We start from the raw sequence: 15,341 nt of genomic DNA, 5'->3' as shown, positions 1-15,341 counted from the left end.
AAAAACCTCTCTTGTTTTTATTCCTGTTTTTTCTACTCTTTGGTGTGGTTCATGTGCGCTCAATACAATGCTGAACTGGTTAGCAGCTACTTCAGCAAAGGGAGGGAGCCGCTGAGCAAGAAGAGTTCAATAGACTGGGTCAGGCAGCAATGCACAGTGGAAACTGTAGTCCAGTGGAGAGACTCTGTCATGTAATCAAGAGCTTTTTAACTACATTCCCCAGAGAGGAAATTGCTGGGGGAGGGGGGGAAGAGTTGCATTTTCCTAGGCTGTACAGGACATAGATCTCTCTTGCCATGAGGGAGATCGAACAGTGCACTTCGCTGTTCAGTGTGTACCACCACTGCTGCATATCAGCAGCCTGAGTGGGATCAGTAGTACTGAGTTCAGAGGTGCTGACAGAGTCACCTGGGTGCAGAGCAGAGAGTGGACTAATCACTGTGTGTGACCGGATGGTGAGCTGCAATATTGCTGGGACTGGTGAAGTGCTGCTGTGGGGATTTTCTATCTGCGGCTAGAGAAACTAAGCCCTTTAGGAACTGACCATACAGCCATCTAGTAGCCTTATTGCTGCCTTAAGGCTTGAATGGGACTATTCTCATGTGCACCAATGGTACAACTGGGCCCCAACACTAGCTGAAGAGTTAGGACTGAAGACCGCCCCTTTACAGTTGCTAAACAAACCTTTGCCTGTTGCTTATGTTCAGAGGTACCTCTCAGAGGACATTGCACTATATCCTAGCCATTCTCCTACAGTGCACTCTAGACAAGTTATAGTATAATTATTCACATTTCAGTTAATGCTTGCATGCACTGTTTATTGCTGACTTTGATGATTCATGAGCTAATCCAAGTCTAGTGGTACAGAACGCTATTCTAAGGGCTGTGTCTGAATCTACCTTCTGTGTCTTCATTTATGCGCAAACTTCCATTATTCTAACCTGTACCAATACATTGAGTTCATTTACCAATAAACGTTCTTGTATCTATTTCCTGGTACGAGCTCAGAGCCAAGTTAAAGGTATCTATACTTGTTACTTTGTCAGAGGAGATGAGGTTGTTGGAGTCAAGGTGCAGAACAGAGAACCCAAATTGCCAAGCGGCTCCTGTGGGAGTACAGCTACATACAGTCAGGTCCATAAATATTGGGACATGGACACAATTCTAACATTTTTGGCTCTATACACCACCACAATGGATTTGAAATGAAACGAACAAGATGTGCTTTAACTGCAGACTGTCAGCTTTAATTTGAGGGTATTTACATCCAAATCAGGTGAACGGTGTAGGAATTACAACAGTTTGCATATGTGCCTCTCACTTGTTATGGGACCAAAAGTAATGGGACAGAATAATAATCATAAATCAAACTTTCACTTTTTAATACTTGGTTGCAAATCCTTTGCAGTCAATTACAGCCTGAAGTCTGGAATGCATAGACATCACCAGACGCTGGGTTTCATCCCTGGTGATGCTCTGCCAGGCCTCTACTGCAACTGTCTTCAGTTCCTGCTCGTTCTTGGGGCATTTTCCCTTCAGTTTTGTCTTCAGCAAGTGAAATGCATGCTCAATCGGATTCAGGTCAGGTGATTTACTTGGCCATTGCATAACATTCCACTTCTTTCCCTTAAAAAACTCTTTGGTTGCTTTTGCAGTCTGCTTTGGGTCATTGTCCATCTGCACTGTGAAGCGGCGTCCAACGAGTTGTGAAGCATTTGGCTGAATATGAGCAGATAATATTCCCGAAACACTTCAGAATTCATCCTGCTGCTTTTGTCAGCAGTCACATCATCAATACATACAAGAGAACCAGTTCCATTGGCAGCCATACATGCCCACGCCATGACACTACCACCACCATGCTTCACTGATGAGGTGGTATGCTTAAGATCATGAGCAGTTCCTTTCCTTCTCCATACTCTTCTCTTCCCATCACTCTGGTACAAGTTGATCTTGGTCTCATCTGTCCATAGGATGTTGTTCCAGAACTGTGAAGGCTTTTTTACATGTCGTTTGGCAAACTCTAATCTGGCCTTCCTGTTTTTGAGGCTCACCAATGGTTTACATCTTGTGGTGAACCCTCTGTAATTACTCTGAGAAAGTCTTCTCTTGATTGTTGACTTTGACACACATACACCTACCTCCTGGAGAGTGTTCTTGATCTGGCCAACTGTTGTGAAGGGTGTTTTCTTCACCAGGGAAAGAATTCTTCGGTCATCCGCCACAGTTCTTTTCCATGGTCTTCCGGGTCTTTTGGTTTTGCTGAGCTCACCGGTGCGTTCCTTCTTTTTAAGAATGTTCCAAACAGTTGTTTTGGCCACGCCTAATGTTTCTGCCATCTCTCTGATGGGTTTGTTTTGTTTTTTCAGCCTAATGATGGCTTGCTTCACTGATAGTGACAGCTCTTTGGATCTCAGTTGACAGCAACAGATTCCAAATGCAAATAGCACACTTGAAATGAACTCTGGACCTTTTATCTGCTCATTGTAATTGGGATAATGAGGGAATAACACACACCTGGCCATGGAACAGCTGAGAAGCCAATTGTCCCATTACTTTTGGTCCCTTAACAAGTGGGAGGCACATGTGCAAAGTGTTGTAATTCCTACACCGTTCACCTGATTTGGATGTAAATATCCTCAAATTAAAGCTGACAGTCTGCAGTTAAAGCACATCTTGTTCGTTTCATTTCAAATCCATTGTGGTGGTGTATAGAGCCAAAAATGTTAGAGTTGTGTCGATGTCCCAATATTTATGGACCTGACTGTAGGTTCTAACCCTACAACACATTATTTTGCCCACTAGAACAAAAAAAATTGGCTTTAGCTGGACTGAACCGGAAGTAGTGACAACTACAAAAAAGGTTGTGTGGTTTCTCTTAGCATTATTGGTCAGGTGAGTTACAGGAAATATGCATGTTTTCACTTTCCACTGTCCTAACCCCCTATTTTGTTATTTGTGGGAAATTGATATCTGAATACCTTTTTTCTGTCAGCCAATCTTCATATTTGTCTTGTATTGGTAGCATTTAAAAGAAGTCTGTACTACGAGAAATATGAAGCCTTTCATTAGTGACTTTCTTCTGGTCCGTGACTGAGAAACTACTAAAGCCAGTACATGACAGCCAGGGAACTAATATTTGCAGAAGACAAGGACAACAATCTTCCCTACAGGTTTCCTTTAACTGACAAGCATTTTGTATATGGCCACCAAGGCATTCATCTGTAGGCTGAGAATTTATCCAAATTATGTGCTCTGTGATCAACATACAAAACACACTGTTGAGAACACCTACCACTCCATTCTGGAAAGCTTGTGCCATTCTGTGCTGGAAATTGGCTCGCTTCAGCTGCAGCATTATTAGAAATGCAAGTAATATTGTCAGACAGGTCATACCAGCAGAGCCCAAAATAGCAATGAGGAGCATATTACTGTCTTTTGACTCATAAGCACCTGAGTGAAAAGAAAACATCTTACCTAATTAAAATGACTACAAAAAGGCCAATCATACAGTATTTACAGCCAAAAATAACCAATCTTTAAAATATTCAACATTACAGACAGCAAGGTAATCCACTATAAGGGTACATACTGCCTAGCCCTTGGTGCCCAACCTGAAGCCCTCTGGCACCTATTGTATGGCACTTGAGGCCCCTCCAGACTGTATTCTGTATTTTGATGCTTATGTAAGCTAGTAAAGAAAAATATATTCTTAAGTTTTCATGCGCACTGGACGTTTTTACAGCTGCTGTTTTTGGCTCCCCGGCATGTTATCCTATGTGCCCATGTACACATAGACTGTAATCAACATTTTTTAGCAGGGGCGTTTTTTGGCTGGAAAAAAAACCCCCAGAACTAGTAGGTTTCTAGAGGAGTTTTTTAGCTGTAAAAATGCTTTCATGCTGAAAAACACGGTAAATTGTGGCAAACCATTGTTTTTGGACTTTTCTGACCAAAAAAAAAATATTTTTTGGGGGTAAAAAATGCTGAAAACGCAAACGTGAAAAAAACACTAATACAAAAACGCTAAAAAACTCATGTTTTTAACGTGACCTTACACAGCTAACGTTACCAGCATTATTAAAACGCCCAGTGTTCATGGAGCCTTAGATTGCCTTCTAGTAAATAAATGGCTTGGTTTCTTTCATATTATCTTACCTTTTTCTGTGCTGTCCTTCACTTTTTCCTCTGATCTTTTATAATGGGCTTTGCTGAGGGGAGTACCAAATGTAGCACAAGTAATTTCTAAAGTGTCAGTGATCTCTAGCAGTCTTATATAATGTACCTCCAGTCTATGACTTCCTCCTGAACCATGACCCAAGTCTGCAACAACTGCTATAGTATGTTTGCAGTCTCTGATCATCTCCTTTAGCGTGTCAACAGTCTCTGACTATCTCTTGTAGCATACCTGTAGTCTCTGACTATCTCCTTTTGCATACTTGCAGTTTATGACAGCTTTCTGTATGTAGCATTACATTCACTGAATAGTATGTAAGGCCATTTAGCAATGTCATGTTCCACACTTGAGACCCCCTACATCACGTAGGTTGACTACCACTGGCCTAGCCATTTCAATCTGCTTGAAATGGTTAGGTCATTGTCTATAAAATGTACACATGTGTAGACAGTCTTTAGACATACCAGCAATGTGATCAGATGTTACAAAGTGTTCTTTCAGTTTTTATGTGGTTGGAGTGTGTACGTAAAGTTTTTTTAAGTAGTTTTAGACCATAAAAACAAAACTGGCCATTTGACAAAAGCAATTGTCACCTTTATGATTCTAAATTGAGTTTGTAGCAAAAGGAACTAAACAGTAAAAATGCATGTACAGTAATACTATAAAACAATTACTGCAACAGAAAATTCTACTTGAATATTAAAAACAAACTATGATTAAAATAGTGCTAATACGGTCAGCATTATGTTAGTTTTAGGTAAATAATGTTGCACAATGTTTTGCAGTTACCTTTAGGTACTCAGTCAAATCTATATTTGCCTTATACAAGCTCACATGTCTACCAGTGACTAATGTTGGCAATTTTTTAAGTTAAAACCATATTTCATTTGTACATCATTATTGTTAAAATTATTTGCTAGTCTTTTTATAATTATTAAGAATATTTTCAAACTGTGGGAATCTCACCTCTGACTTCTTGACGGGTTCTCACATCTCGGATTGGATTGGAATTGCTTTGCCCAACATTGTTCTCCGTACATAGTTCAATCAGATAAAGTGTGTCAGCTTCAAGTCCCTTCAGCTGGTATTGGGTAATGGTTATATTTCTGATCTTAATGTCATGATTGTACCCTGTGTCACCAAAGATTTTATAGCGGATAATGACAGTTGTGATCGAATGACCTTCTTGAATGGACCAGGTGATAATGGCTGTTGAATCCGTGACATTTAATACATTGATATTTGAGGGTGGTGGTGGAACCTCTGTAAACATATATAAAATATAACATAAAATCTAAAATAATAATAGATTAGAGAATAAATAACAGCAACAACAGCTTTATAATGTAACAATACATATGTGGAAATAATTCTCTAACAGGTTCAAACAATGTGAAATATGCACGTGAATGTTTATTTTTTGAAAGGCATAAATGCATTCAAAGAAATTCCTACAGAACACTATTGCTTCTGTTTTTATTAGTCCTGGTATTTCTGCCTGTCAGAATAAGGCTTTTGAAACACTAATCTGACCATCCTATTATCTCCTGTTCCTAAAACCCTGAATCCACATTACACTTCCCTGCCCCAAGCCCTCTCTCTCCATAAACCTCTCCATCTTAAGCAGTGTAACCCTTCTTTTCAAGAACAAGGGATTTAACCACGCCCTAGAAGACAAGGTGATGGTGATGGAGAGGAGACTTGAATGTGGCCCTATGAGCACCCAAAGAGCAACCTCAGCCTCTGGTTCCCCTATTTTTACAACCCTAAGAATGCTGCACTTAATAAACACCATATTTTGAAAGAAACTGCTGCATACAATGTAGGTAAAAAACATATTCAGAGACTGTGGAACTTACGGTCACTGTATGTCCATGCAAACATTGGTTCACTCCATTCACCTTGGGATTTTGTGTTTACTCTCACCCTACATTGATACAATGTCTTCGGCTTGAGGCCATCTATATTAATCCCAGTTTTATTTCCTGGGGCTGTTTTATAAAGGGTGGTTTCGGAAATGTCTGGACTTAAGCACTCAGCCTGATTGATGTGTTCTTCTTCAGAGCCTTCCCAGTTGGGCAGCCAAGTCAAGTCTAGAGATGTCTGGCTGTTAGGTGTCAAACTGATATCTTTTGGAGGTGGAAGACCTAGGGAAGATGTTGTAATACAAAAACAGTGTTAGCAAATAATTACTAATTCACACTGACAAATTTTGTCAACAACTTAGATTAAAACAATAAATCTTAAATACCTGAACCAAAATAAAATCAGATAGGCACCCAAAGACTGTTATTTATCATTGACTGGTATGCACAAACATTGTGTCAGAATGTGTTTAAGAAGATTCTTGTGATTAATACATCAGGATATACAGGAAAGAAAAAAAGGAGTGTAAAACTCAGGAGTAAGTGCTTAAAACATAGGATCCAATAGGTGGTTTAAAATAATATGTGCCTATATGCATATATTACATTTTCTGGAAAACCAGACAAATGGGTAAGTAAAATTTAGCGCTTGGGCGTTCATTCATTTCAATGGCCAGAATATTTATTTATTCTGGCCATTGAAATGAATGAATTGAATGGAATAAAGTAACTCCCAAAACTAAACTTTTCTACAAAATGTAGCTTTAGGCACTTTTCTACCACTGCTTTTTCTTCCTCTGGAGCAAAGGCATCTAGGAGAGGAAAAAAAAACATCCTGTGTGCATGTGACCAATGAAACCCATTCCAATGGGGAATGGAACAATGGGGCAGGTGTCAGTGTCAACTCATTTTTAAAAGGGTGATGCTGTTCCTGCAAGCAGGAATTTTCAGCAGACTCAGGAAGTTGAAATGTTGCCCGTTTCTAGATTACAAGGTGGATGTGGATTCAGGGTGCCTTACATGAAACACCAATGCCATTAGTGCCTGCCAATATTATCTGGATTAGGCCTCCTAAGTGGCATCTCCCATACTTTAAAAGGATATACTGTAAAATAATATGTGTGCTGAGTGTGCTTAGGCCATAATAAATCACTTTCCTTTACACGTTGTCATGTTCCTCAGTCATCACATGCTTAATAGAGTTACTGCAAATCTATCCTCTGGCTTGTTTGCTTCTAAAGGATTATATTATACTTTGTAATGCAGGCAGCCATTGAACACAGCATAGTAAGGACAGTGACAGCAATTTCCTCTTTCAGTTTTGCAGATTACTCAACCACCTGTCTGCTCACTGGACAACAACTTTAGCATGTAGATGCTCATTCTGTGACCCAGCAATACTTAGTTAATAGATAACAGATGGAAGATAGACACAAGAAACGAGACCTGAAAATTTGTATGATGTTACAAACACCAAATGAAAGAATTAGAGGAGATCACATATACTATTATCAAAAGACTTGTTCATATGTGGAATTTATTAGAAGGTATTTAAAAGAAACAATCTAATAAAATAGTACCAAATGCTTCTGTGGTGAAGAGACTTTCAGGTCCTGGATGACCAACACCTGCATCTCCTTTACGACCTAGCTGAACACAGACCTTGTATTCAGTTCTTGGCTCCAGATTTTCAAGTTTTGCAATTTTTTCAGTAAGGGGAACTGAAAGAAAGTATACCATCATTATAGAAGGAATCAAGTCAACTTACTGTACAGTCAAAAGCTACAGCTCAATTATGGTTATTCATTAACTCATAGCTACCACTGTTTCAAAGAAAATTAAAACTGATTTAAATTTACAGTATGTAAATCACTGCATACATTGATGGTCCTATATAAATTCCTGTAATAATAGCAATAATACTGTTTGAACAGCAGTCCACACATAACTAATCAATTCTACTGACTTTATTTTATGGCTGTATAGTCTTATGTTGTCACCTTTCACATAGATTACCACTACTACTACATGCCTCAATATCTTACACTACCTCAACCACTAATACCTAGAATCACATCAAATACAGTTAATAATTCAAAAATGTCCGGCACATATAATGTTCATGCAAGATGTTTGGTAATGCTATTCCACCTCCTATGACCTATCTTGTAGACTTAACAAACCAACCTGACCATGTATATAACATAAAAACTGCCTATCATTGCTATACACATTTCTTTTATTGCACAAAGGTTATCTATATAAAATACCATGGCAAATCATAATCACCTAACTACAAAACTTACTTTTACTTTCCCTAGAGACTCAATAATATTAACATATGGCATGTCAATTTGTAAATATTGTATCTGTACTACAGATGGAGTGATAAATCACTCAGATAAGGTTCTCTAGCTTTAAAATGGTGGTGAGACAAATAGCCACTGTCCCTCTTCCATATTAAACGGTATCTGGGACTCAAGTAGTGAACATCATATTGGTAAGTCTCAAAATTTTCATAAGACTTGGTATTTCTGCTCACAAAGATGTAGCATATGACCAAATGCCCAAGTGTTCTGATGTGTATTGGGAACTGTATTACACTAAAGGAATCTCTAGAATGTTTTTTAAATAAAAAAATGCTTAGGCATCTTAAATTGACCACATTTGCTTCCTTTTTTTATTATATTTATATATTTAGATTTTATGTTTCATTTAACCTTTTAGCTTGTAATTTATACTTGTTTTGTGCTATTGTCATTACAAAAGTTCAAACGTCCTGGTTCTTTGCAGTTTAAATAATAATCAAGTTTAGTATTTCTTACCAACTAAGCTATTCCATCGAGGAGACTTCTTAGAAGGTTTGTAAAGTACAGTAGCTGTGGCTATCGGACCATCTCCGCCATAAGATTCAATATTAACATAAATATTAATATAGTTAGGTCCACTTTTGTTCAACTTCGGTCCATACTGTGGATAGGGAGCAACTGAACAGAATAATACAAGGATGACAAAATATATATATATGGTGCACAGAACAGAAATACAAAATGTAAACCTATTTAGAGACATATCATCAATATATGCATTAGGGTTGATTTAGTAAGGAGGACATTTTCACTTTGCAAATAAATGTCCTTTTATCTTAGTAAATAAAGCGAAGCCATATTGACTCCAAACAAGTGCATGAAAAATGAAATCAGGATTTTTGTTTGCACATAATGATTAGAATGAACACTGGTTTCTCTATTCCTTTAGTAGATGTATTTTATTTATTTCAGGTACTTATATAGCATTGTCAATTTATGCAGCGCTTTACATATATATTGTACATTCACATCAGTCCCTAACCCTCTAAGAGCCCTAACATATTCATACATACACATACTAGGGCCAATTTAGTCAGGATCCAATTGGGAGTGGGAGGAAACCCACACAGGCACAGGGAGAACATACAGGTAGTGCTGTGGTTGGGTTTCGAACCAACAACCCTAGTACTGCCAGGCGGAAGTGCTAACCTTTTAGCCACTGTGCTGCCCACTGTGTCAAAATGTAGCAAATATGAATGCAAGGGCAAGTGGAAAATTTGCTCTCATATTACCTGTATGTAGCAATATCAGAAAAGTTTTTACTAATTAATTTTGTAAAGAAAAAACTGTCAAAAAAGTATTCTATCATGCTAGGTTGTTTGTTTTTATTTGTCATTCTAAAGCCCCATACACACGATGAGAATATCGGACGAACGATCACCCCTTTTTTTCGTGTGCTAGTCTCACATCGAAAGTGAAAAGGTTATTAAAGATACGAAAATTCTCCTATGAAAGAAAAGAATTTCGAAAGTGATGTCATGTAATGTATTGTATTTGTATTGTATTTTCGGACAACTAATGGACTGATTAAAGGAAAATCGTTCGATCTGGTATCGTACAAGAAAACTTTTTGCGCTTGTCTCTTTGGATATTGTCACACAAATTGTCATGATCGGCTCTCAAAAGCTGTGTACTAATGATCCGATTATCGGACGATAGGTCCTCATACAAAAATTTTCGTACAATATTCTTATAGTGTGTACGAGGCATTAGACTTGGTAACTGGTAAGATGGGTCTTTAGAGGTTTAGATAATTTTTTTTTTTATATTTAAGTGAAATTTTTAAAGCAAACATTAGACTTTTTGGTTCAGTAGTTCATTCTCAACATGGGGCTTTCAGCAATGAAAATATTTAAAAAATTACACAGTCACTCAAAATGTCTGTGACCCCTAACCTATCTGTAAGTTTTACTCTGACCCCCAACACTTCAGCTAACTGAACCCTTCAGCCCTGGTCCACACTGATGCAGTGCAGAATTTGCAGTGTTTTCTGTGCGAATTCCGCACTGCATCAGAATTGTACCCTGTTCATGCGAACAGCTGCAGGTGTGTATGTTAAGTTAACAACACCCCAAAAACGGTCATCAAAACATGGTGCAATGTGCAGAATTGGATCGCATAGGTGTGAATACCCATGTGATCTGATTCTAGTGAGGACCCAAAAAAAGGGTCCTGCACCTTTTTGGTGCGTGTGCAGTGCGATTAGAGCCATACAAAATGTATGGCTCCAATTGCAATGCACACAAATCGCATGTGATTTGCACAGGAATGCGGTGCGGTTCCTGTGTGAATCACATGTGATATACCGCACCGCATATATGTGAACCCGGGCTAAAGGGTATCTAACCCCAAGAACAAAATTGTATAATACTGAAGCTTACCAGTACTTAGACGTGGTGGCTGAATTAGGTTTCTTTTAAGGGCTAAGTACATTTTATGAAAGTACAGAAAAAATACTTGTAGATTATGTCAGAAATCTTGTGTCTCTACAACATCCTGTGGACTAAACCGACAAAAAATGTCAGCTTTCTCAAATAAAAAATGTTTTTTCTTCTGTGAACTACAAAGCAACATCCTTCTATGTAATGGAGATGAGAAACATGAGATATGTATGCAGCCTACATCAGGAGAGCAGCCTAGGGCAGCAATGGGCAAACTACGGCCCGCGGGCCGTATACGGCCCGGCGGACCTTCTGATCCGGCCCGCGGAGCTAGGCTCCCGCTAGGCTCCTCTCACAGTCTGCCCTGAAGACCGGTGTAGCATGAAAATCTGTCTCCTATGAGGATCTGTCCCCCTCGACGTATCTGCGCATGTGCCGGAGATCGCCGATCGGCTGCTAATGCCTGAAACTGGCACATGCGCAGATACGTCGAGGGGGACAGATCCTCATAGGAGACAGATTTTCATGCTACACCAGAACGGCGCGGGAACACGGCGAGAGGAACGCGCGGAGCAAAGGTAAGTGAATTGACACAGGGGGGACTTGGGGATTTAATATGGGGGATGAATTAATAAGGGGGATGAATTACTATAGGGGGGATGAATTACTATGGGGGATGAATTACTATATGGGGGATGAATTACTATGGGGGATGAATTACTATAGGGGGGATGAATTACTATGGGGGATGAATTACTATGGGGGATGAATTACTATATGGGGGATGAATTACTATATGGGGGATGAATTACTATGGGGGATGAATTACTATATGGGGGATGAATTACTATAGGGGATGAATTACTATATGGGGGATGAATTGCTATAGGGGGGATGAATTACTATATGGGGGATGAATTACTATAGGGGGGATGAATTACTATATGGGGGATGAATTACTATATGGGGGATAAATTACTATGGGGGATGAATTACTATATGGGGGATGAATTACTATAGGGGGGATGAATTACTATGGGGGATGAATTACTATAGGGGGGGTGAATTACTATGGGGGATGAATTACTATATGGGGGATGAATTACTATATGGGGGATGAATTACTATGGGGGATGAATTACTATATGGGGGATGAATTACTATATGGGGGATTAATTACTATGCTTACTATGCTTACTATGGGGGAATATTACTATACTTACTATGGATGACACATACACATCATTCATCTACTCTTGGTCCGGCCCCCGGGTCCAATATATGAACCCATTGCGGCCCTCAAGTCAAAAAGTTTGCCCACCCCTGGCCTAAAGTGACAAGACTGTTCCTCCATAAATAGTATACAGAGCAGTAAATGAATGTTGGACAGGAAGAGTGTTACTAGCTGGATCACCAGGTGAAAATAAAGGTAAAAAGTCTAAAAAAAAAACCAAATGCAGACATCACATCACAAAACGGTAAGCTGCAATTTCTAACATTAAAGTGGCCTCTCCCATTTTTAAACCACCAGCATTATTGAGCTAATAACATGACAAGATACAGTATTAACAATAACAATCCACACCAGATTTTGTACAGCGCACAAGAACTGGCACACATAGACATCATCTGTGGCCCAGCACACAAAACAGGGAAAAAGAAGCCAGCCACCAATGACATATTGTTTTCAAACAGTAGCACGCTTTTCAGAGAAAGAATATAATAGACCAGTGGGATTGGGGAAATGCAAAACTAAAGAGGCACGCAAGAGTAAGTTGACTGTTTTCATAGTCACGTACTACTACTCATCCTAGAGAACAATAATTGTACCTTCTTACCTTTTACTGAGATATAAACATTCTTGTCGGCCATCCCTGCTTCAGTTTTTACACTGTAGATCCATAGCCCCGAATCCCGAGGTAGAACTTTTCCTACTGAAAACTGGGCAATTGTCAGCTGATTACTCTCATTGGTTGACACGGCCTATATTAAAGAAGAATTTTCAACAGAATTATTAAAGAGATTTATTAAGCGATATGGTCATTATAGGTACCAACAGGAAGAATTCACATAATATTACGTGATATAAGATCTGCCAAAATGATGACAAGACTGTTCCTCCATACATAGTATGCAGAGCAGTAAGTGAATGTTGGACAGGAATATTACATCAAAATGGTCATTATAGGTATCAACAGGAAGAATTCACATAATATTACATGATAAAAGATCTGCCAAAATGATGACAAGACTGTTCCTCCATATATAGTATACAGAGCAGTAAGTGAATGTTGGACAGGAATATTACATCGATATGGTCATTATAGGTACCAACAGGAAGAATTCACATAATATTACGTGATATAAGAACTGCCAAAATGATGACAAGACTGTTCCTCCATATATAGTATACAGAGCAGTAAGTGAATGTTGGACAGGAATATTACATTGATATGGTCATTATAGGTACCAACAGGGAGAATTCACATAATATTACGTGATATAAGAACTGCCAAAATGATGACAAGACTGTTCCTCCATATATAGTATACAGAGCAGTAAGTGAATGTTGGACAGGAATATTACATCGAAATGGTCATTATAGGTATCAACAGGAAGAATTCACATAATATTACATGATAAAAGATCTGCCAAAATGATGACAAGACTGTTCCTCCATATATAGTATACAGAGCAGTAAGTGAATGTTGGACAGGAATATTACATTGATATGGTCATTATAGGTACCAACAGGGAGAATTCACATAATATTACGTGATATAAGAACTGCCAAAATGATGACAAGACTGTTCCTCCATATATAGTATACAGAGCAGTAAGTGAATGTTGGACAGGAAGAGTGTTACAGTAAGTGTTTTAGTAACAAGAAATATCAGCGGCAAGTATCAGTGAACCTGGCATCCCAATAGTTACTGCAGCTTTAAAGGCAAACAGCTGTATGCACAGATGAAATACAAACCGCATATACAAGTTGTTCTACTTGCCAAAGACTTGTATTTCTGTCCATCCAGTCCTATATTTTACAGAGCTTTGCCCCCAGCACAGCCTAGCAAGGGAACGGACCTGATCTTTCTCTGCTGCATTTCCACTTTCACTTACATGTTCTCTTCCTATTCCCCCCCTCCCAAACAGTGAAAGAAGAAGCAGAAGACTGATTAGCTCATCCCTCTTTTAGTTTGCTCTTTCTCATGTCATTTGCACTGCAGAACACATGTTCCTTCTTTCTCCCCAAACTGAGCTCTATTGTACAATGGATGGCAAGATGTGTATACCAAATCAAAATTCGGACAACTACACTTAAAATGAATGATGAATCAATTAATTACAGAGTTACAATAATCTGTACCTTTTATGTTTCGCTCAAGTTTAACTTTAGCATTAAATAATATCAGCCCATACAAAAGGCATACAGTGTGCAAAAGCCTCCCATTGACTTCCATGGGATGGTCTCCCCTGCCCTTGGAACTCAGCCCCATAGAAATTTAACAGCTGTGTACTTGCAAGGGCAGCCAGTGCTACAAAAATGTTGCTGCAATAACCAGTAAAATTCTGTTTCATGTATACTAATCTTTAGTAGGATAATATTGCAGTGATGTATACTCATTATGTATTATTATTATTATTATACAGGATTTACAGTATATAGCGCCAACAGTTTGCTCAGCGCTTTGTACAGATGAGATAGTAATTGATTGCTGATATATTCTCAGTGGTGTATTTAGGTTTTGTGCTACCCTAGGCAATACAAAAAAATCTACGCCTCTGTATATTCTGAACTACTATACTTCTATTAATGTGATTTAAAAAGAAAGGTCTTGATCTATTTTGTGTTAGTTAATACAATCATTTTAAATAGTAGCAAGATATACTACCTCAAAGAGAGTACCATCTCCTTTAAAAAGATGAAAATCTTGTGCGGATGGTGCTGGGTTGCCACTAACCCTGCAAGTAGGCTTGAAATCTACCCCAGAATTTAGCTCTAATGTTGTTTCCATTTCTTGTATCTGCGGTGATATGTAGGGTGGGCCTGCAAGAAAAAAAATAATTTATAAATATAAACATGTGACAGCTATATAAAAGGCATTGAAAATGAAAGAAATTGTTTGTCCATTAATAGGATATGATCTATACCTGAAGGCTTTTACAGACATTTAAAATTGAAACATGCTTAGTTTTTCTTCAGTTTTTATTATAGGTAAAAAACAATTTCACTTATGTGTGATTTCTGGCAAACTAAATAGAATGTTGGTATTGTGGTTTTCTCATAGACTTTAGTGCTTGGATGTGCCCACCAAAATTTCCAGTTATACCAAATTGTTATGTGCATATGATGATATAACATTTTGTTAAATTATTCTCTATAATGCTTAGCAAATAAATGATCAATCCATCTGTAAAACATTAATACATTTTCTATGGCCTTTTGGGAATGGTAAAAATACCTCCGATTTTAGAGTCTGTTAGACAGACAGATAGCTGATCCAACTGTTTCGATAGACTGGCCATTCGGGCATTGCCCGAGGGCCTG

General features: G+C 38.4%; 1 protein-coding gene across 1 annotated transcript in view; it reads right to left on the bottom strand.

Moving 5' to 3' along the window:
* Positions 1–15,341, bottom strand: part of TEK (TEK receptor tyrosine kinase) — a 136,174-nt gene that overhangs the window by 21,507 nt on the left and 99,326 nt on the right. Inside the window, exons 8-14 of the mRNA XM_089678057.1 lie at positions 14,686–14,840; positions 12,631–12,775; positions 8,868–9,029; positions 7,623–7,763; positions 6,037–6,324; positions 5,144–5,440; positions 3,296–3,453 (exon numbers count right to left, since the gene is read on the bottom strand). Coding sequence (XP_089534183.1) covers positions 3,296–3,453; positions 5,144–5,440; positions 6,037–6,324; positions 7,623–7,763; positions 8,868–9,029; positions 12,631–12,775; positions 14,686–14,840 — 1,346 coding nt within the window. The remainder of the gene's footprint in view (positions 1–3,295; positions 3,454–5,143; positions 5,441–6,036; positions 6,325–7,622; positions 7,764–8,867; positions 9,030–12,630; positions 12,776–14,685; positions 14,841–15,341) is intronic.

Source organism: Staurois parvus, unplaced genomic scaffold (assembly GCF_062004578.1).
Source record: "Staurois parvus isolate SC_StPar_1 unplaced genomic scaffold, SC_StPar_1.0 ptg000198l, whole genome shotgun sequence".
Lineage (NCBI taxonomy): Eukaryota > Metazoa > Chordata > Amphibia > Anura > Ranidae > Staurois > Staurois parvus.
The sequence above is the reverse complement of the archived record's forward strand: the minus strand, read 5'-3'. Positions and strand labels throughout refer to the sequence as shown.